General features: G+C 39.7%; 1 protein-coding gene across 1 annotated transcript in view; it reads right to left on the reverse strand.

Annotated features, from left to right (window-relative positions):
* Positions 1–10,680: 10,680 nt before the first annotated feature.
* Positions 10,681–22,645, reverse strand: part of ptgfrnb (prostaglandin F2 receptor inhibitor b) — an 87,615-nt gene continuing 75,650 nt past the window's right edge. Inside the window, exons 13-16 of the mRNA XM_033980690.2 lie at positions 15,670–15,856; positions 14,398–14,516; positions 14,226–14,276; positions 10,681–13,594 (exon numbers count right to left, since the gene is read on the reverse strand). Of these exons, the coding sequence (XP_033836581.1) occupies positions 13,482–13,594; positions 14,226–14,276; positions 14,398–14,516; positions 15,670–15,856 (470 nt within the window). The 3' untranslated portion in view covers positions 10,681–13,481. The remainder of the gene's footprint in view (positions 13,595–14,225; positions 14,277–14,397; positions 14,517–15,669; positions 15,857–22,645) is intronic.

Genomic DNA, 22,645 nt, shown 5'->3' on the forward strand with positions numbered 1-22,645 from the left:
CAAACATCGCGCGTGTAATCTCCTCAGGTCCTCGAACGCGTCGTCTGTTGCCGTGGCGTTTGAAGTGACACATGTTAGGCTTCTCCGGGCATTTATACGAGCGTGAAATGTCCCGATTGACTTGAACGTGACTCGACCCACATCTCCGGACCGCGCGTGGTTTTTACAGAGCGGGAGGGGCAGTGAAGGCAGCACTAGGAGTACTTTTGTAGTGAGTTAATAGGCGTAAAGGAGACTAGCCTGTCCTACTTCCTTTAATGCACTGGTCTCTGCCCTGCACTTGGACATAGCCTGTGGTCAAACATGCCCACGATGGACAATACTATCTGTCTATTTTTATACTTTCATACGGTTATTTCAAGGACTTATTAAAACGTGCATGAAATTTACAAGTGCTGTTTAAATACTAGGTCCTCATTGTTGTGCCTATGAGCAATATAAACTGAACTGTTGACTTAATATTGTAGAATAGGCTTTTTTTTCAATCCAAATATTAAAATAAGTCAAGTTAAAGTGGTAGTAGTAGTAGCCATAGTAATAGCAGCAGTAGCAGTAGTAGCTGTAGTAAAAGTAGTAACAATAATAGTAGTAGTAACAGTAGTAACAGCAGTAGTAGAAGTAGTAGCAGTAGCGGTAATAGTAGTAGTATTAGTAGTAGTGTTGGTAGTAGTAGTAGCAGTAGTAGCAGTAATAACAGCAGAAGTAGAAGTAGTAGCAGTAGCAGTAATAGTAGTAGTAGCAGTAATAGTAGTAGTAGTAGTAGTAGTAGCAGCAGTAGTAGTAATAGTAGTATTAGTAATAGTAGTAGTAGTAGTAGTAGTAGCAGTAATAGTAGTACTAGCAGTAGTAGTAGTAGTAGTAATTGCAGTAGCAGTAGTGCTAGTAGTAGTTGTTATAGTAGCAGCAGCAGCAGCAGCAATAGCAGTAGTGCTATAAGTAGCAGTAGTCATAGTAGTAGTAGTAGTAGTAGTAGCAGCAGCAGCAGTAAATTAGATTAACTTTCCATTTAGTTTTGTAATTTTTATGTTGTGTGGGGGCTACGGCTACCTTATTGCTTTGCCTGTAATATTCCACAGTATGGCTTTAAACTTAAATTCCAACATGCATTTATTCAGTTACAGCTTGTTGAACAGGCTCTCCTCTCCACAGAACTGACCTGTAACTTGGCCTGGTAGCGTCACCTGCTTGCCTTCATAAAGACAGATAAGTTTAATGCCATAATGTGGAACATCCCAGGCAAAGCAAGGCAATCTCCATGGAGACAAGTAGGAGACACACCCTCAACCAGTCAATTTTCAAAAGGAGATGGAGAGGCTGAGGAGGCCAATTGTTTTCCTGCTGCGGTGGAAATGGGGCGAAGTCATCCACACAAATGCATCCAGATTAAGAGGCTCTAAAGTTGCTCTTAGGGTTAAAAATAGCAGCTCTTGTCAATTGTTATATAGACTGTCAAGTATTTCAAGAGATTTAAGTGAGCAATTTGCACAGTTCAAGTTTGACTGAGATAGGTATGTTACAGAAAGTCTAAACCAGGTCTAAACCAGGTCTAAACCAGGTCTAAACCAGGTCTGGAACCAGAATGAGGTTTAGTCACAACCAAGGACAACATTATAGTACAACCGGGACTAAACTGAGTCCGGACTACATCAGAACTAAACTAGGACTATGACTTTCAATAAGTACTAGGACTAAGTTTGTGCTCACTGTTGGTCACTTGGTCCTGGTTTGGTCTCGGTTTAGTCCTGGTTTAGTCCTTATTTAATTCTAATTTGGATCTGAAGTGTGAACACAGCATTAAAGGTAACTTCTCTAGTGGGGGTTTTCTATCATCTTTCCTGTCTCCATGGAGATGTCATTGCGTTGCCTGGAATGTCCCATGGTATGGCATTAAACTTTCATATCTTGTATTTATTCAATATAGAGGTCACCTCTCCACAGATCTGACCTGTAAATGATGGATGGACATGGAACAGAACAGAGGAACATTCTGGGTAAAGCAATAACATCTCCATGGAGACAAGCAGATTACTGACTCCACCAGAAAAATTGTGCACCTTTAAAGATCTGAATGTGTTAAGTTTAAGTGTCTAGTCTATAAACAAGATGAATTAATCAGATCTACACCAAGACTACACCAGGACTACATAAGAACTAAACCAGGACTACATAAGAACTAAACCAGGACTACATAAGAACTAAACCAGGACTACATAAGAACTAAACCAGGACTACATAAGAACTAAACCAGGACTACATAAGAACTAAACCAGGACTACATAAGAACTAAACCAGGACTACATAAGAACTAAACCAGGACTACATAAGAACTAAACCAGACTACATAAGAACTAAACCAGGACTACAAAACAACTAAACCAGACTACCGGTACATAGGAACTAAACTAGGACTACATAAGAACTAAACCAGGACTACAAAACAACTAAACCAGACTACCGGTACATAAGAACTAAACCAGGACTACAAAACAACTAAACCAGGACTACAAAACAACTATACCAGACTACATAAGAAATAAAGCAGGACTACAAAAGAACTAAACCAAACTACATAAGAACTAAACCAGGACTACAAAACAACTATACCAGACTACATAAGAACTAAACCAGGACTACAAAAGAACTAAACCAAACTACATAAGAACTAAACCACGACTACAAAAGAACTAAACCAGACTACATAAGAACTAAACCAGACTACATAAGAACTAAACCAGGACTACAAAAGAACTAAACCAGAACTACAAAAGAACTAAACCAGACTACATAAGAACTAAACCAGGACTACAAAAGAACTAAACCAGACTACATAAGAACTAAACCAGGACTACAAAAGAACTAAACCAGACTACAAAAGAACTAAACCAGACTACATAAGAACTAAACCAGGACTACAAAAGAACTAAACCAGACGACATAAGAACTAAACCAGGACTACAAAAGAACTAAAACAGATGACATAAGAACTAAACCAGGACTACAAAAGAACTCAACCAGAATACATAAGAACTCAACCAGATTACATAAGAACTAAGCCAGACTACATAAGAACTAAACCAGGACTACAAAAGGACTAAACCAGACTACATAAGAACTAAACCAGACTACATAAGAACTAAACTGGGTCTAAACAGGGTAAGAACAAGATCTCAACTTGGACTAAACCAGGACTAAAAGTGGACCACACCAGGACTACACCATAACTAAACCGGGACTAGATAAGAACTAAACCAGGTCTAAATAGGGTCACAGCAAGACCTTAACTTGGACTAAACCGGGACTAAAAGTAGTCCACACCAGGACTACATAAGAACTATACCAGGTCTAAAAAGAGTCAGAGCAAGATCTCAATTTGGATTAAACCAGGACTAAAAGTGGTCTACACCAGGACTACACCAGAACTAAACCAGGACTAAACTAGAACTACATAAGAACTAAACTGGGTCTAAACATGGTCAGAGCAAGGTCTCATCTTGCACTAAACCAGAACTAAACGATTGATTTGAACATTTATAAACATTTTGCTTTGTTGTCACTTTGAATTATTGTGTCATTAACTGAATCATAAATCTGACATCATTAGTCTGTGTAATTATGGAGTGAAACATGTGATCTGGTTTGTGATCGTCTTTTTGACCTTGGTGCAGTGGACAGGGCATTTTTAAACATTTTGATTGTACCTGTGTTCACCAGCAGATGGCACTGGCTTCACAGCACCTCACCTGGATCAGACTGAGAGGGCTATACTGTGTAGTCTATGGAAAGATTTAAAGTACATATATATGTACTTTAAACATGGCCTGATCATCTTAGCCTCATAATAGCATTTGTAACATAGGTGTTAGTAGTAGTAGTAGTAGTAGTAGTAGTAGTAGTTGCAGTCGTTGTTATATTACTGTAACAAGAATTAGAATGTGATAGCTCTTGAGTAATTTAGGAACCTCATATGGGGTATTGTAGTAGTCAATGGCAGTAGTAGTAGTTTTAGTAGTAATAGTAGTAGAAGTAGTTGTAATAGTACTAGTAGTAGTCGTAGTAGCAGTAATAGTTGCAGTGTAGTCGTAGTAGTAGTAGTAGTAGTAATTGTAGGTAGTTGTACTTGTAGTTGTACTTGCAGTTGCAGTAGTAGTAGATCTAGCTGTAATAGTTGTAGTCGTAGTAGTAGTAGTAGTAATTAGTAGTAGTTGTAGCCGCAGTTGCAGTAGTAGTTGTAGTTGAAGTTGCAGTAGTAGTAGTTGTTGTAGAAGTTGGAGTAGTAATAGTAGTAGAAGTACGCGTAATAGTAACAGTTGTAGTTGTAGTAGCAGCAGTAGTAGTAGTAGTAGTAGTAGTAGTAGTAGTTGTAGCTGCAGTTACTGCAGTTTGGGATAATAAAGATAATATATTATTGATGCCTTTGTTTTAGTAGTACAGTAGTAGCAATAGAAGTGGTGGTAGTAGTAGTAGTGTGTTGGGTTGTCGGTTTTCGTTTTGAATATTCCACAGTATAGCTTTAGTACAGATATATAGTATAAGCAGCTCTTGAGGTCAAAATAATCTACTGTGTACTGTCTGCATCTAATTATAAAGCATTTTACTGTAAGATAATCAGGAAGTGTTCAGTTAGCATGTTAGATGTTAGCATTAGCATTACGTGACGGCAAACTCCGCTTTGAAAACTTTGAAAAGAGCTAATAATGACCTCGCCTCTCCCGATTTGACCTATAAGTGTATCACCACACAGTTACACACAAAGGGAGTACAGTATATAATGATAATGACAATAACAGTATTTAAGTTAATATCCGCACGCCCCTGTATCTCTGTGTATTCCTGGTTTATTTCTGCCTAAGCTCTTCTGTCAGTGCGCGGTTATAGACAGTGAGCCTCTATTATAACGAGTGTGTTTTGTTTTGGTTACAGAGCAGGGGTATGCAGAGGGCCCGCTCCATACAAGGAGAGGAGTGGGACAGAGACGCTGGCACCTCCAAACCACCTCCAAACCTCCTCTCCTACTTAGACTACGGGCAAACTAACAGCATTCATCCGTCATTGGGGTGAAGCACGGTCCCTGTCTGCAGTAAACAACAAAGGGTGTGTTTCGGATAATCCTTTCCTCTGTTTGACAATATTTGAATTAAAGAGGCTGGACCGAATATTTTCAAGTCATAAAGTGAAGTTTGTTTTGCCTTAGTGCCAATATATCGGAAAAAAAAGCAGCTCTTAGGGTCTCAAATAAGTCCACTGTGTACTGTCTGCATCCAATTACAAAGCGATTTGTCATGTGAAAACAGGAAGTGCGCTGTTAGCATGCTATTACCGTGACAAAAAAACTCAGCTATGGCCTCTGAAAGTTGTGAAAGGTGCTTATAAACTCATCACTGTGAAGAATTAGGATGTTCTCAATGCATAAGGTAAGTGAGGGATAACTTTAGACCACTGCAAACTGTTTAAAATGAACTAGTTCAGAAAAAAAAGGTTTTAAGAAGGTAATTTTTTTGTACATTTTTTAAAATTTTTGTACGTTTTAGTTTAGTTTTTTGGTGTAGATTAACTTGGCTATAAGCTAACAAAATAGATGTATCCAATAATGCTGCACTACAGGGGGTTTGCCATATGTTTGTTGTTATAGAGATGTTACAGCTTTGCCAGGAATGTTCCACAGTGTACCATTAAATACATCTATGTCAATAGATACGGCATCAACCAGCAGTTAATGCCAAGGTAAACTGCAGGCTAGATCTGTGTCTAGGCGAGCACGCTCACAGTAAGAATGCATGTTTTTCAAGATATTTGGAACAAAAAAAAACACAGAGATGCTGCAGGATGAGTAATATCACCATGGAAACGAGTCAGTTACGCCAAAAAAAAGTTACATAGTCCACAAAAAATAGACCTATAGCTAAAGATAAACACAGGTAGACGACACAGAAAAGCCATTTGCCCCAAACTATGGCATTTTCAGTTATTTAGTGAGGTCACCGTTGGGACTGCCTAATAATAAATCATCGCCCCTCCCCTCCCGCCCCTCTGCCCTCTCTGTGTGGGACGTCCTGTCTGCAGTGTTGACAGAGTTGCCATAGAGAGCCACTTAGCGCCGGGCCAAAAGACAGGACTCTGAACTATCACAGAGACAAACAGCCATGTTTCAACACAAGTGGGTTTAGCTTTGTGTCAGCGGTTAGATAGTGTTCGAACGTCACATGTAAACCACTGGAGAGAACCATAACATGTTATTAGAGGTGGTAGCAGTGGTAGTACGAGTAGTTGTAGTAGTAGTTGTTGTGTTGGTAATGGTAGTGGTGGTAGTAGTAGTAGCAGTAGTTGTAGTAGTAGTAGTAGTAGAAAGAAATAGAAATGAAAAAGAAAGTCATTATATTTTCAAGGTGCTACTTTCTCTCCATGTAGATGTGTTTACCCTGCTATCCTCCTTTCATCTCCATAGAGACAAGCAGGTTATAGGTCAGATCTGTGGAGTGGTGAATCTGCTCACAGTACTAAATGTTTTTCCAATGTCGTTTGCAAACAATAAAAACACCATCCATCAGTTTTTTCCAGCTTAATCCGGGGCCGGGTTGCTGAGGCAGCAGTTTCAGCAGGTACTCCCAGACTTCCCTCTTCACACACACGTCCTACAACTCCTCCGGTGGGACCCCAAGGCATTCCCAGGCCAGCCCAGAGACATAGTCCCTCCAACGTGTCCTAGGTCTGGAACATCTCTCCAGGGAGGCGTCCAGAAGTAATCCAGAATAGATGCACAAACCGCCTCAGCTGGATCTTCTTAACACGGAGGAGCAGCGACTCTATTCTGAGCTCCTGGAGGAAACCCATTTCAACGCTTATATCCGCGTTCTTGTCCTTTTGGTCATTATCCAGAGATCATGACCATAGATGAGGGTAGGAACATAGACTGACCTTTCGACTCAGCTCCTTCTTTACCACAACAGATAATAAATACATAAAAACATTACGGCATAAATGCAATAATGGTGTAAAGTTGGTGATACAGTAACGTTATCGTGGGATGTTGTATCAATATATCACCAAGTTGAGCACGTTTTGGAATATTTAAAATACTTGTTTATGCCAGCTACAGTTTTGTTGCTTGTTTAGAGAAAAGAGACTTGTTTAAACATGTACAACATTTATGATATTCACTGTTTTGATTATTAAAGTGGGTGTGTTTCAGATTAGAGCTAACATATTGGTGCTAACATGTATTTGGCTCAATAATGATGTGAACATAGATTCCATTAATGTCATACAGTGAAACATTCCAGGCAAAGCAATACTATCTCCACGGAGACAAGCAAGTGGCGGATCTTATACTAGAAAAGTTACATAGTACAGCTTTAAAACAATGACAATGACAGTGACTGGACTTAAAAACACTAAAACATGAAATATGCATCTGTGTGCACAGTTTGAAAATTTTAAATCTTTCTTTTTTTTTTGTTTGGTCGCCAGGAGGAGCCGTGGATTGATGTCATGCCCGAAGACAGAAGAGGAGGAGGAGGTGGAGGAGGTGGAGGAAGAGGAGCGGCCGTGTCAGAAATCTGTGATCAGCAAAACTCTAACAGAGAAATATGAGAAAAATGGACTTGAAGGAAGAGCAGGGACCAAGTACAAAAAGACACAAAGTAAACAGCGGTACAAAGAGGAACAGGCCTAGGAATAGTTTTTGTAGCAGTAGTAGAAGTAGTAGTCGAAGTAATTATGGTGGTAGTGTAGCAAAAGTGGCGGTAGTGCAACAGTATGATAGCGTAGTATTAATGTTAGTAGTTATTAGTAGGTCGTAGTAGTAATAGTAGTAAAAGTAGTATTAATATTAGTAGTAGTAGCAGTAGTAGTAGTCAGCGTTATTATTTTATTATAGCAAGAATTCGAATTTGATAAATCCAGAGAAAAGTAGGAACCTCACATGGAGTTACTAGTCAATTGTAGTAGTAGTAGTAGTAGTAGTAGCAATAGCAGTACGAAAAGTAGTAGTAGTAGTAATGGCAGCTTATTTCTATACACTTTTGTTCAGTTCATAATTATGCCACATTTCAAATTTAAAGAGAAGGTACCAGTCGTATTTCTCATCTAGATTATATTGTAAAAACAGCACTTTATGACAAAATCAGATAGTAAAACTTCTTATCGAACGTGGAAAAAATTTGTGAACATGCCCAGTAGTGCTGTAGTACTTGTCGATTATAAGGATTTATACGGGATAACAGCAGAAAGGAGAAGTTAGTGGGTGAAATGAGTTTTCTGAAGATGTAGAAAAGGCAGATTAAGGTCATAAATAGTAGTTTTTGCATGAAAGCCCCCTGCAGGTGTAGTCTTGTGAGTGCAGTTTGGGTCAGATACATAGAGATGCGTAATAGTTTTGAGAGCTTTTGCCACGCCCCCTTTTTAGTCGACTCATCCATCGGCAGCACAACAAGAATTTCTACAGCTCTAATGGCCAAAAATACATGCAAGTGAATGCTAGTGATGTATCAGAGGGTTTGTGAGCTAGGAAAGAGTTAGATCCATCTGAAGCCCTATTTCCTCCTTTCACAGTTTGAATATGAGGTACTTTTTGATATTTGGCACATTCAAAACATTCACAATTCAAAGGTCTTGCCAAGAGTCGAGCGGTGAGTGGGAAAGCAGCTGTCTAAACCTCGACAGATGAAGGGATTAAATATCACTCTTTTTGGGTGAAGACGGTTTTCACACCTTTGTGGTCCCAGCCCAGTTAAATCCAGCCACGGAAAACTAGAACAAAACTAGAACAAAACTGGACAAGGACTACACTGGAACGAGACTGGGACGAGACTGGGACCGGACAGGGACCGGACCGGGACTGGACCGGACCAGGATGAGACCAGACCGGGACCAGACCGGGACCAGACTGGAACCACACCAGGACCAGACCGGGAAAAGACCAGGATGAGACCATGATGAGACCATGATGAGACCAGGACCGGACCAGGACCGGACCAGGATGAGACCAGGACCGGACCAGGATGAGACCAGGACCAAACCAGGACCAAACCAGGACCAAACCAGGACCACACCAGGACCACACCAGGACCAAACCAAGTTTGACCCAGGACTAAACCAGGATTAAAAGGACTAAATCAGGACTAAACCAGGGTTAATTCCACATTTTTTGCTACAAACCCTGTACGATAGGGTAGTAGTAATGTTAGTATCAGTATTATTTTTTACATAATAGTAATAGTAAAAGTAGTATGAATAGTAGTTGTAGCAGCAGTAAAAGTAGTCAACATTATTATAGTATTATAACAAGAATTAGAATTTGATCAATCCAGAGAAATCTAGGAACCTCACATGGAGTTACTGTAGCTGTCAATTTATAATAATATCAGTAGCAGTAGCAGCAGCAGAAGCAGTAACAGAAGCAGTAGTAGTTGTTGTAGAAGCATTAGTAATAGCAATAGTAATACTAGCAGTAGTAGTAGTAGAAGTAGTTATAGTGGTAGTGGCAGGAGCAAAAATGGTAAAGTGGTAGCAGTACAGCAGTATGATAAGGTATTAGTAATGTTAATAGTAGTATTAGTTAAGTAAAATAATACTACAACTAACATTAAACAAATACAAAGATTTAATTCATAATGAACAAATAGTCACTACTTAATTAAGGGGTTTGGAGTTTGGGTATTATGTAAGTCTCTGTAAGCCTGAATCATTCTTATTAGGTATATGTTCATTATTTAGTCTTTAGTTATTATGAAGTAGTACAGATATTTCACTTTTGGAGCGATTCAAACCTGATCAGTTTGATAGATGGAGCGTTCTCTGTTTAGTTGCTAGCCTCAGCTCGTCTCATTCAGATGCAGGGACGAGAGCCGAACCAAAACAAGCACTCAGCACAAAAAGGACCACAGCACTGCAAAACAAGCTCAAACAGAAACGCTCTTTTCAAAGTTTCAAAAGTCAAGTGCTACGAATGCTAAACGCTATCAATATGAAACCCAGTGACGTGTTTAAAGCTGTACTGTGTAACTTCTCTGGTAGAGTGTAAGTCATCTGCATATCTCCATCCAGGAATAGACCAGGATTAAACAGGACTACGTTAGGTAAACTTGGCTAAAACCAGAATGCATAGTTTGAATGAACACTGAACTGAACCAAGACTAAACCAGGACTAGGCCAGGACTAGGCCAGGACTAGGCCAGGACTAGGCCAGGACTAGGCCAGGACTAGGCCAGGACTAGAGTCTACACATGGAAAACTTTGCTTAAACCAGGACTATGAATGCACACTAGGACTGAAATGAATCAAGACAAGACCAGGATTAGTCCAGGACAAGACCAAGACAAAGACCAGGATAAGAGCAGGACAAGAGCGGGACTAGACCAAGACTAATGTAGGACTAAAAATGATTAAACCAGAACTAAACCAATATTAAGCCAGGACTAGACCAGGACTAGACCAGGACTAGACCAGGACTACTCCAGGTACTAGACCAGGACTACTCCAGGTACTAGACCAGGACTAGACCAGGACTAGACCAGGACCAAACCAAGTCTAACATAGGACTAAACCAAGACTAAACCAGGACTAATCCAGGACTAGAAGCTTACAAAACCTATATAGTTTCTACACAATTTGTATTTCAAAAGTAAAAAAAAAAAAAAATCTTTATGTAACAGTTGTTACCAAAAGAAAACCCACAAAAATTCACATTTTTATATAAATCTATTTATTTATAAAAACATTTGAATGAATGCAGAAACACTGGATCAGCCTTTAATATGGTCTATTGCTATGGAGATTTGGCACATTGGATATTACTGTAGATACTGTATTGCATGTTCATATGGGGCCTACTGGAGTGGCTTTAGTTTGCATTGGGAGAAGCAGGTATAGATGCTCCAGATTTCCAATGCAAAATGTCAAAATAAAAAGTAAAAATTAATTTGGCCTGTTGGAATAAAAATAATAACATTTTGTCGTAATAGTAGCGTATTTAAATTGAAAATACACTCACAAGCCATGCAAGGTAACAATCCAAAATCTTTAGCAATACGATTAATACATTTCTGGATCAATTTAGTAGTTTAAAGTTGCATTGTGTAACTTTTCTGGTGAAGGGTCTATTGCCTTGCCTAGATGGTTCCACAGCATGGCATTAAACTATATCCATGGAGACAAGAATGTAGCACTACCAAGAATACATGTGAATAAATGCAAAATATATACATTTAATGCCATACTGTGGAACAATCCAGACGTAGCAATAGCATCTCCATGGAGACAAGCGGGTAGCGTGCCCCTTCACCAGAAAAGTTACACTATACACCTTTAAATGTATATTTAAAAAAAGAAATCAACATACAATAGAGCCTTTATAATCATTTTAAGTAAAAAAAAAAGGTTTATCATATTTACTATTTTTAAATTTTGGATTTTTAAAAATGAGCTTAGAATAATGAAATCTACTAAATAAATGACCCCTTTATTGTTGCAAAAGGTTTTCATTGCAATAACATTTTTAAAACACTATGGGGTCCATTAAAACGTATGGGAAGAAGTTAATGATGCGTTCGTTATATGGCTGTGTTTCTCTATAGGGGGAACCATTATAAGGTCTATGCAAATGAGACATATGTGTTTTGTATATTCTTTGCATCCCATCATCTATTTAAAAGTAAAGATGCAAACGGGTTTTAAAACAATCGACTAAAACGTCTTCACTCTAAAATGTTCCCAATGTTGAGCCATTTTAAGTAATTTAACATGGACGAAATCGCTCAACGGGTAACAGTTGGTGTCAATTGAACGCTATAAGTAATTTGACATTGTTTTGGTCTAAGAGGTCTATCATTTGTTTAATATTTCTAGCTAGGCATTTTTCTTGTAAATTATTGGCTAGATATTTCTAAAAATATGCCTTAAATGTCCTGTACCCAATTTTGTCATGCGTCTTGCCCCAGTACAGATATATTGTATAAGCAGCTCTAGGGGTCAAAATAAGTCAGCTGTGTACTGTCTGTATATACTGTCCAATAATCAGGAAGTGTCTATTAGCATGCTAGTTGTTGTTAGCGTTACCTCACTGCAAAACCCTCTGAAAGTTGTGGAAAGCGCTTAAAAACTCATTGCGGTCATTAATTAGGATGCTCTGAATGCATAAGGCAAGTGAAGAATAACTTTGAAGGAAATACTTTTTAAGACAGTAAAAATCAGGTACAGGGCCTTTAAGACTTGTCATTGCGAGATAGGACTAGGCCCTGGTAAAATATCTTACCGACTCACTACATGACGGCGGGGCCAAAATAAACTTTAAACTCTATAAGCTTAATTAAAAAGGGGCTATACTGTGTGTTTTAGTCAAATAAGGCAAATATTAATACAAGGCTTTGACAACAGAAGAACGGATGGTTTAAAACAGTTTAAATGTTTAACAGTTGTTGAAATTACTGCAGATTTAAAGGCATTTGAAACCTGGAAGTCAATATGAACAACACATGCATCTCACAGTCACACCAAAAAGTACAAAAACGCACAAAAACCATTATTTCAACACAGTTAGAAAATTTTCTGAAGAAATTTGAAGTCTTTCTCCGATAGTTTGATTCACACTAACACGCTAACTGCATAATATCTCTGTGTAAAGCTTAAAAATGTCTTAAAATCTCTTCAAATTTGCAAAAAACTATAAGATTATCGTCTTTTTGTGGCAATGTTATAACGCAATGCTGCCTGGATTCAAATGGCAGTCCCGTTAAAATCTCCCAAGCGATTTCAATCCAAAAATCCAATACGGCGACTCAATACAGCTTTGAGTTTGACCCTCTTGAGTTGCCGTAGATATCCCTTTATTCAAATGCCACAAAATGTCATTCCTTATAGTGGTCGTTGTTGCTTAGTCAAACAAAAAAAAAAAAAAGAAAAATTCCCAAATGGCAGTGAAATTTCAGATAATATTGCAAAGTTTGATCAATATCGTCGAAAATCTGCTTTGAGTTCTGATCCTCTTGAGTTGCCATAGATATCCCTTTATGCAAATGTCATCCCTTGTAATGGTAGTCGTTGCTTATTCCAAAAAAAACCAAAAACAAAATGGCAGTGAAATTTCAAATCATTTTCCAAAATTTGATCAAAACCGCTTTGAGTTTTGACCCTCAAATGTTGCCGTAGATATCCCTTTATTCAATTGCAACAAAATGTCATCCCTTACTTTAAAAAAAAAATAATAAAAATTCCACAAAATGGCAGTGAAATTCCAAATAATTTTCCAAAGTTTGATCATTGGAAGCACACAGATTGGAGCAGTATCAAAGCTCGTATCCCCGCAAAAACCTGCAAAAAAGCACCAGATTTTGTAATTTAAAGATCCGAATTTCTTAATCCCAATTCCCGTTGCGATTTGGGAAATATTTGGCCTCCCAGAAGTCGTCGGAGAGAGCCTCGTTGGAGTGATTTTTGGGATTTTTGTGGTGCGCTCTGCAGGTTTGTAGGTTTGCGGGGGTGGCTGTTTGTCAGTCCATCTCCAGGTGCAGTAGTTTGTTTCGGGAGAGGGGAGTGTGTGAGGTGTTACGGCAGCAGCAGTGAGCGCAAACCAGGCCAAAGATCAGGGAAAAGAGCCCCACCCCTGACAGACAAAACACAGGGAACAAAGTTACTATATATATAAACAAAAGTATCAAAACTAGATATGCATTTGAGCAAGTATTTATACAAAAAAAGTCACATTTAGAATAATCTTGAGCTGTATCTGAACAACTGTAAGACACAACACCCATGGACCAATATGGAACCTACTGGACGACCATTTAAAGAAAAAGTATCAAGTATTAAATATTGTGCATCAAGTCTATTCGTTAGTATCAAAATCAAGCTTGACATTTCAGTATCGCGACAACACTAGCTGCTTTATGTCTATTGTTACATCTTTTAATAGTTTTTCGTTTTTATTTAGTAAGCCTAACTTTATAGTATCAAAAAAACTGCTACATTTAAAGCTACCATTTGTAATTAGACTGGCGGACCCGTCCCTGTTGTATTCTCACACTTTACCACTAGAGGCTATCTATGTTACTTCTGTCTGACCTGGCCTGACACAAAGAAACCCGGAGTGCACAGGTGAGTTTGAACAAGGCCAGGTGAGGGAAGGGGCCAGGTGAGGGGAGGAGAATTTACTGATGGTAGCTTTAATAACTATAGCAAAACATTAACAAAATGTGTGAGAAATGCTGTCAATTATTTCACTAATTAGTCCTTACCTATTGATGCCACTGTCCCGTACAGAAGAGGTAACTTTAGTGAATCCCAAACTGGAAAATAAAACAAAGTATTTAAGGTTATGATATACAGTATGTCCATGTAGGCGACTAAAGTGCTTAAAAATATTACAAAGTGAGACTGTATTATATATTATATATCATTCAAACAAACCAGCGAATTTGACAGTGAGAAAGATCCTGGAGGAGGTGATCTCTTCAGCTTTGGTCCAGGTTTTGGTGGAAGGAGACACGTAACAGGGAGTGACTACACAATGATACTCTCCGCTGTCACTGAAACAAACAACAACATATGTGTAATTATTGTAACGGCAATAATTATAACGACAATTTTAAAACGACAATTAAACCTGTGTCGCCAGAGCTTTAACCTGCGGATACAGGAGACACACAAGTTTGTCTTATTCTCAGTAATTGGACAGAACAGAGACTCTTTTTAGGCTTAAACCAACTGGATTTCATGCGAGGCTTAATCCGTTTTCTGATTGGATAATCATCTTGAGAAACAAAACACCAAATTATAACGAACGACTTGTCCATCATGTCCAATGTTTTTGTAATCAAGAATAAGTCAATATTATAGTTGTTAACAATAAAAGTTTTTTCTGGGTTTCAGACGACATCACAACATTCTATAGGTCAATAATATTTAATACAGATGAGGGGCAGCTAAAATGAATATAGTTAAAATGCAATTTTTGTAATACAGTGGTCCCTCGTTTATGGCGGGGGTTACTAAATAACCCACAATAGGCGAAATTTTTTACAATTATTCTCTATGTTTTTGGCTGTAAAACCCCTCACCACACACTTTATCCACTTTTCTCACACAGGCATTAACATTTTCTCACATTTCTGTCTTGTTTAAACACTCTCAAAGTTCAAACCTTCGTAGGCGCCTTTGTCGGTGCAGAACGTTTCATTGACATTGTGGGTTTTGTCGGGCAGAAAACTTGCAAACATACAGCACTTCAGAGTCACACTGCGATCCAACGTTTATGTAAATTTGTCTGAACACATTCTGTACTGTACAGGAGACGCGGCACGGAGGAGACTGATGGACAATGGTCTACAGTCCCTTAGCCAATCAGGACGCAGAACGCAGTGCAAGCTCATACACTGTAAAAAAGCATGTAAAATTGCACTAAAAAATAAACGAAACAGCGAGAGGTGAACCACGATATAGTGAGGGACAACTGTACAGCAAATTCTAAGGTGTCACTAATAAAAAAACAGGTTCAACATTTGCTAATTTACCTTTTAGATAGTTCTTCTGAAAACACAATGTGATCAGTGAGGATATCTAGAACTTCAATAAGTACTTTTTGATGTAAATTCCTCATACCTGGGAACTCTATTATGTCATGTTTGTGGAGTTTAAAGTCTAAATCTTCCATGCATTTCTTCTGAGTGTCGGGGTTTATACCTGTCTTGCGCCCCGTGTACACTGAGCTCATAGGAGTGTGTGTCGGTGCGCTGGACAGAGACGTCGCTGGACGAGTTCCGCGCCTCTTTTCGCACGACTCCAGAACAGTCCATGCTGATGAGCTGAGCCGCGGTGTCTCCACCCCGCAGCTCTGTGAAAAACCAACGCACCTCGTAGGCGATGTCATCTGAGGACACACACAGAGAGCGGAAATTAAAGATAGGAACGCACACATCAAATCCATCGTAACAAGCGGCAGATATTCGTTTATGTGTTTCTATTGTTCAAAATCAACCCCCGTTTTCACCTCGATGTTAGCTCCCATTGGGATTCGGGATTTTCCAACGCAAAGTCAGCTTTGTTTATTAAATTGTTTTATATCAATATTGCGATTTAAAATGTTCAAAATGATCCATGGGTGTCATAGATCCTAACTATATAGCAGACAAAAGCACAAAATGTGTTCTTTATGTAATTACAAGTAAGTACAGATACGTAGGCGGAGGTAGGGGGTAGGTGAAAACATCAAAATACAACTTTGAGGGAAGCAAGAACACAGTTATAATATGGTTAAAAGCTCAGTCTTACATAACATGCCCCCTTTAATAATCATGTTTTCTTTTTTTTTTATATCACTTTATTTGCAGAGATGTATCAGATTTATGGTAGAGAGTGAGACCTCGTGGCCCAGATGTGATCTTCGGAGCACGGGGGCGATGAACTAAAGCTAATTATCTTCAGTAGAAAGAAGCTAGCTTTAACCTGTGATTAGACTGTCACTGTTAGCTGCTATTAGAGCCATCCTTCCTCCCACACATCCACGCACATCCCATAATACTCACTGGGACGCTTTATACTCTACGTGCAAAGATAGGAAAATTTGCAAGAATATGAAGAAATTATTTAGATAAGTGGTTAAGGTCCACTGTGTGACTTTTCTCGTTGTCTATTTGTCTCTATTGAGTTGTTAGATGTTTTCCCATGTATTTGAGCAGAGCAACAGAAATGCACTGTTAGCATGCTAGTGAAAAGTGCCTATAAACTCATTGCAGTGAATAATTAGGATGTTCATAGTGTATAAGGTAAGTGAGGAGTAACTTTGGACCACTGCGAACCGTTTAAAATGAGCTAGTTCTGTTTTTCACGTTTTTAAGACGATAAAAATCACGTACAGCGCCTTTAAGAACAAAATATATACAAAGGAAGGAAGAAAACAGGAAATTACTGCGTATAGTTTTGTCAAAAAAGCATTTGCAGCCGCCTCTACAAGACAAACGACTAGAAAAAACAATTATGAAAAAGTGTGGAAGGAGGGATGAGGAGGAGGAGGAGGAGAGACATCGTTAAGACACAAGCACTACTGCGCCGCTAATGACTCTGGACTGAAAGAAAAACATAAAATAATCAAATGTGGGAAAGTCAATTTGCCAAATCATTCTGGCACGTCTAATATCCAGCATCTAATAAACCAAACAAAATGGAGGAATTCGACAAAACAACAGACAGCATCTCGTTCAAATATTTATGTTTGGAGGAAATGTCAAAGGCGCTGTACGTGACTTTTCCTGTCGGGTACGGCGTGGTCCAAAGTTATTCCTCACTTACCTGATGCATTCTGAGCAACGACTAGCAAGCTACCGCGCCCTTCCTGATAAATGGACAATACAACGCTTTATAATCAGATGCAGACAGTACACAGTGGACTTATTTTGACCACAAGTACTGGGGCAAGACACATTTGGCTCAAATACATGGGGAAAAAAATGGGTACAGGGTCTTTAATGCCATACTGTGGAACATTTCAAGCAAAGGAAAAACAAGTCAACGGAGACAAATAGCGAGAAAAGTTACACAGTGGACCTAAAACCACTTATCAGCCACCTGCTTGTCCGCAGTGTTCCGCAATATGGCTCTCTACTTCCATGGCAATAAACAGATGATGCACCAAGCTAAGTTACAGGTCAGATCTGTGGAGAGGCGGCCCCACTCACAGTAAGAATGCATATTTTTCAAGCTGTTTTTAAGCAATCAAACACCTGGAATGACATAACAGCAACATATGTGTAATGCAATACCGTGGGACATTCCAGACAGAGCAATAATATCTCTATGGAAACAAGCAGGTAGCTGACCCCCCCACCAGAAAAGTTACATAAACCACAAATCAAATTTTTACAGTCCAGAAAACTTAGGAATCATTTAGTTTCCTGTCCTGTCCTGCTCTGTCCTCCCCGGTCCCTGCTCTGACTGTGATAATGAACCGGTGTCGTCCTGGAAAACGCATCCCAACCAAAAAAAAATATACTATACCCGTTACCATGGAAACTGCACCGATCTCTCCCTAGCAACCAACAACCATTTTCCTCCCCATTTTCCCTTAAATTTATCCTTAAGCTCTTATATCCTACCAGACTTTGAATTCAAGATTTGTAGAACATTTTAGGATCACATTACTGGTTTGTGCATTATTATTATTACAGTTTATATATTATTAACGAGTAGTGATATATTTTGTATTGAATTGCAGATTTGTTGACCCGGTTTCTGGTTAATATCTCTGTAATTACTGGGTCTATCCACATGAAACAAAAACTGGCACAAAGTTCTTCATCTTCTCCATCAGTATAAATGAACTAAAGTGATTTTTTCCCCACAATAGCTTCCATTATTCAACCCCAAAGACGTGATAGTCGTCAGCTGAAATGACTTTAAGCCATAAGATTAATATGACAAGTTTGTGGAGCCGATCCCAAAAACATAATGAGAAGGTTCAACATTTGTGGATCAGAAGTTTGGATGTTTCCTGTTATATTGGATGGTAAACCTCCAATAGAGATACACAGACCCCTGCACTCCATTTGAAATTATGACCTCATCAAAATCTGAAAACTAGCAATTAAGCTAATCTTCCCCCAAATCTTCCAAAAGGTATAATAATAAAAACCTAGCAATAGCCTTATTATAGCCTTTAAAGAGAGGGCATTATGCAAAATTGACTTTTTGAAGTTTTCTACCACGTTATAACGTCGTTCCCTCATCAAAAACGTGCCTGAAGAAGTTTTAGATGTCATCCATGCATGTTTGAGTAATCTAGTGATCTCTCCCGGCTCTATTTGAACCCTCCTTACGTTTAGCAGTAGGATCCTAAAGTTCCAAAGTTCTACAAACCTACGTCACCCAAATACACAAAAACATGATACAAAACGACACACTACAACTTCACAAACCTGATGTGATGTGCAGTCGTTTCATTAGCTGGAAGAGACTAATTGTGTTATGGTAGCGCTCTGAAGGGGGAGTGACTTAGCACAGACATGAAAGGGAGGCGAGACTCATCATGGCGATAAGAAAAGTGAAATTTATTAAACATATGCGTTGTTTTCAGCTAACACAGCACTTTTACGATGATGCTGATGTAAATATGTTATGTGTTAGCAGCTAATATCCCATAGAAGTGTAATAAGACTCCACTTTAATAAGAAAATCGACTAGGCTACAACACAGACAAAGCTAACGGCACAGTATAAACCTACAGTAACGAGCCCCACTGGCTGGAGTCTTATGTAATGGTTTTAAATGTGTCCGTCAAATGCTACGCCGCTAGCTTCAGGTTAACGAGGAAGCAGTGATCAAAGCTAGCATCTACATAAACCCAGCGCGCGGGAGGTCGAACCGGCTACGGATTTGAAGAGGAGAGAAGGAAACGCTACTATAATTAGCACCGGGCTGAATTCTTACACTCTCCTCCGAATGTTTTGGTTTTCTTTGTTCCTGATGAAAAGAGAAAGCGGTTTATGGGCGTTAGAAGATTATTTTGTTTATTTATTATTTTGTTCAGAGGACAGTAAAGGGTTTATAAGGGCGGTGAGGGAATAATGAATAAGCTATATGAAGTTAGCTTTGGGGCAGGAGAAAATGCATGTCACGTTCAGGAAAGTATCTTATTTTATTGTACTGCTACTGCTACTGCTACTGCTACTACTACTACTACTACTACTACTACTAGGACAATAGGAGGAAATACATCTAATTGTGATAGTATCCATTTAAATCGTGACTTTGCTTTGATCACGATTAATCTTGCAACACTAATATATCAGTTTCATTATCAGTATCGGTCATATATTTGGAACCGATATCTTTTCTAAGTTGATTTGGGTTTTTGAACTGACTCATGAGTACAAACGAAACAGAAGAGATCATGCAACAAGTTATTTTATATCCCAGATAAATCCCTCTCTCTTCCTCCTTCCCTCCCCTCTCTCTCCATCTATCTCTATCTATCTATCTTAGTCACTCCCATCTACTGCCCATATCTACCTCTACCTCCCTCTCGCTCCCTCTCTATCTATCTAGCTCTCCCCCAGCTCTCTCCCTCTTGCTCTCTTCTATCTACTGCCCATCTCTCTCCCTCTCTATCTCTCCCTCTTGCTTCCTCTCTCTCTTTCTAGCTACCTCTCGCTCCCTCTCTCTCTCTTAGTCGCTCCCATCTACTGTCCATCTGTACCTCTCTAATCTCTCCCTCTCGCTCCCCTTCTCTCTTTCTCTTAATCACTCCTATGTACTGCCCATCTCTACCTCTCTCTATTTCTCTCTCCCTTTCTCTCTCGCTTCTTCATGCTACTCTCTCTCCCTCTCTCTCACTCCTGTCTACTGCCCATCTCTCCCTCTCTCCCTCTCTCCTCCTCTCTCCATCTCTCTCTTCCACTCTCCCTCTCTCTCCATCTCTCCCTCTCTTTCTCTTCCACTCTCCCTCCATCTCTCTCCTCCACTCTGCCTCCCTCTCTCTCCTCCACTCTTCCTCCCTTTCTCTCCTCCACTCTTCCTCCCTCTCTCTCTCTTCCATCCTCCCTCCCTCTCTCTCTCCTCCATCCTCCCTCCCTCTCTCTCCTCCATCTCTCCCTCTCTCTCTCCTCCACTCTCCCTCCATCTCTCCCTCTCTCTCTCTCCTCCACTCTCCCTCCCTCTCTCTCCTCCATCCTCCCTCATCTCTCCCTCTTTCCTCCACTCTCCCTCTCTCTCTCCTCCATCTTCCCCCCCTCTCTCTCTCCTCCACTCTCTCTCTCTCTCCTCCACTCTCCCTCACTATCTCCCTCTCTCTCTCCTCCACTCTCCCTCCCTCCCTCTCTCTTTGCACAGTAGAAATAGTGCAAATATCGTGGGGTAGCTCAAGTTTCTGGGGCCTCCCTCAGTTCAACAGTTCAGAGTTTTGGAGGAGCAGCTGTGGGAGAAGTCGACACTTCACTCTGTGGACGTGGAGTCATTTAATACAGTCACAATCCTGAGAAAATATATACGTCCTGTTATATATTTTGCATTTACATAATCACAATTTCAATGGATGCAGTGAGCTTATCCCAGTTTTTGATAAAATATCCATGAAAAGCAGAAATAGGTTAAAAACTGCTAACCCTGTAGTTTAGATCTGTACTGGACGAGTTAAAAATGTGAACTTTGAACAAACATAAATTACAAATCTAAGAAAAATCACAGTTATTATATATTTTTCCAAATCATTCAGCCCACCCAAATATCAGCAAAATGTTCACTGTTTGAAGAAGAAACTGGACCAAGAAAAACAAGGGAGAGGAGGAAAAGACTTGAAACCGAGATGGAGAGAGAGAGAGCATAAGAGAGAGGGGGTGAGAGTGAGAGGGAGAGCGAGAGAGTCGAGAGACAGAGAGATGGAGAGAGGGAGAGCGAGAGGGGGGTAGAGAGACACAGAGAGAGAGGGACAGAGAAATGGAGAGCAAGAGGGAGAGAGTGGGGAGAGAGAGACAGAGAGGTGGAGAGTGAGAGAGAGGAAGCGAGAGAGAGGGAGAGCAAGAGAGAGAAAGGCAGAGAGTGCGAGAGAGGGGAAGAGAGAGGGAGATAGAGAACAAGAGAGGGACAAAGCGAGAGAGAGGGAGAGAGCAAGATAAAGAGGGGGAGAAGGAGTGTGATAGTAAAAGAGAAAGGGAGAGAAAAACAGCAAGAAAAAGAGAGAGTTAATGATAGAGAGACGTAGCAAGAGAGATAGTGAAAGAGATAGCAAAAGAGAAAGGGAGTGAGAAACACCAAGAGAGAGAGAAAGAGACCACAAGAGAGAGATAGTGAGAGAGAGATAGCAAGAAAGAAAGGGGGACAAAGAGACAGACAACACGAGAGGGATAATGAGAGAGAGAGAGAGCACATTCACGAGAGAGATAGCAAGAAGGAGAGAGATAGCAAGAGGGAAAGGGGGGGATGGAGTGTGAGAGAAAGTAGAAAAGGGAAGAGGAGGAAGGGGAGCCTCTTTCTCAAACAGATAGGGGTTTTGAGAGGGTTCATGGGGAGAGAGGGTAAACTTTGACCTTTCCCATGGGGCCAGGCTCACGTTTCAGTCGCCGCGGTGATGGGTTTTAAGCTTCTGTGCAAAAGAAAATATACGCAGAGTGTTTGTTTAAAAGGCGTGGTGCAGTAAACGCTTTGCCATTCAGTTTAGGCAAAGATCAAGTTAGAAAGAGGCTAGACATTGGTTATGTAAATTATATGCGAGTTTAATTAACACTCAGAGAGATCAGGAGTGTTTTTAAAAATCCAGAAATAAGATCTAGTTTTTGAGTTATCTGGTTACTCTAGTTATCCGATTTCTACTGACCATAGTTAAAAGTTTGTACACCATTATTGCAACCTAGATTACTTTTACCCCATATATCGCAATACACCGTCACTTTTACTACCAATACCATTAATAGCTGTTTTCCAATTGATTCAATAAAAGAAAACTCCTGTGTTTGTTGTCTTGGTGTGTAATAAAATCCAAAATGGCCGCTGGTGGAAGTGAAGTCTTGCTGATTGAATTTCTTCTGTATTGGTCCTATGGGAACTACCGCTGCCTTCAAAATGGCCCCCGACGCATTGTTATCTACTCAATGGTGAGACATTTAACAGCACGGCTAGTAATGAACCCGCTAATGTTGTTCCTCGCTTGATAAAAAATGCAATGACGCAGATT

Source organism: Periophthalmus magnuspinnatus, chromosome 2 (assembly GCF_009829125.3).
Source record: "Periophthalmus magnuspinnatus isolate fPerMag1 chromosome 2, fPerMag1.2.pri, whole genome shotgun sequence".
Classification (NCBI taxonomy): Eukaryota; Metazoa; Chordata; class Actinopteri; order Gobiiformes; family Gobiidae; genus Periophthalmus; species Periophthalmus magnuspinnatus.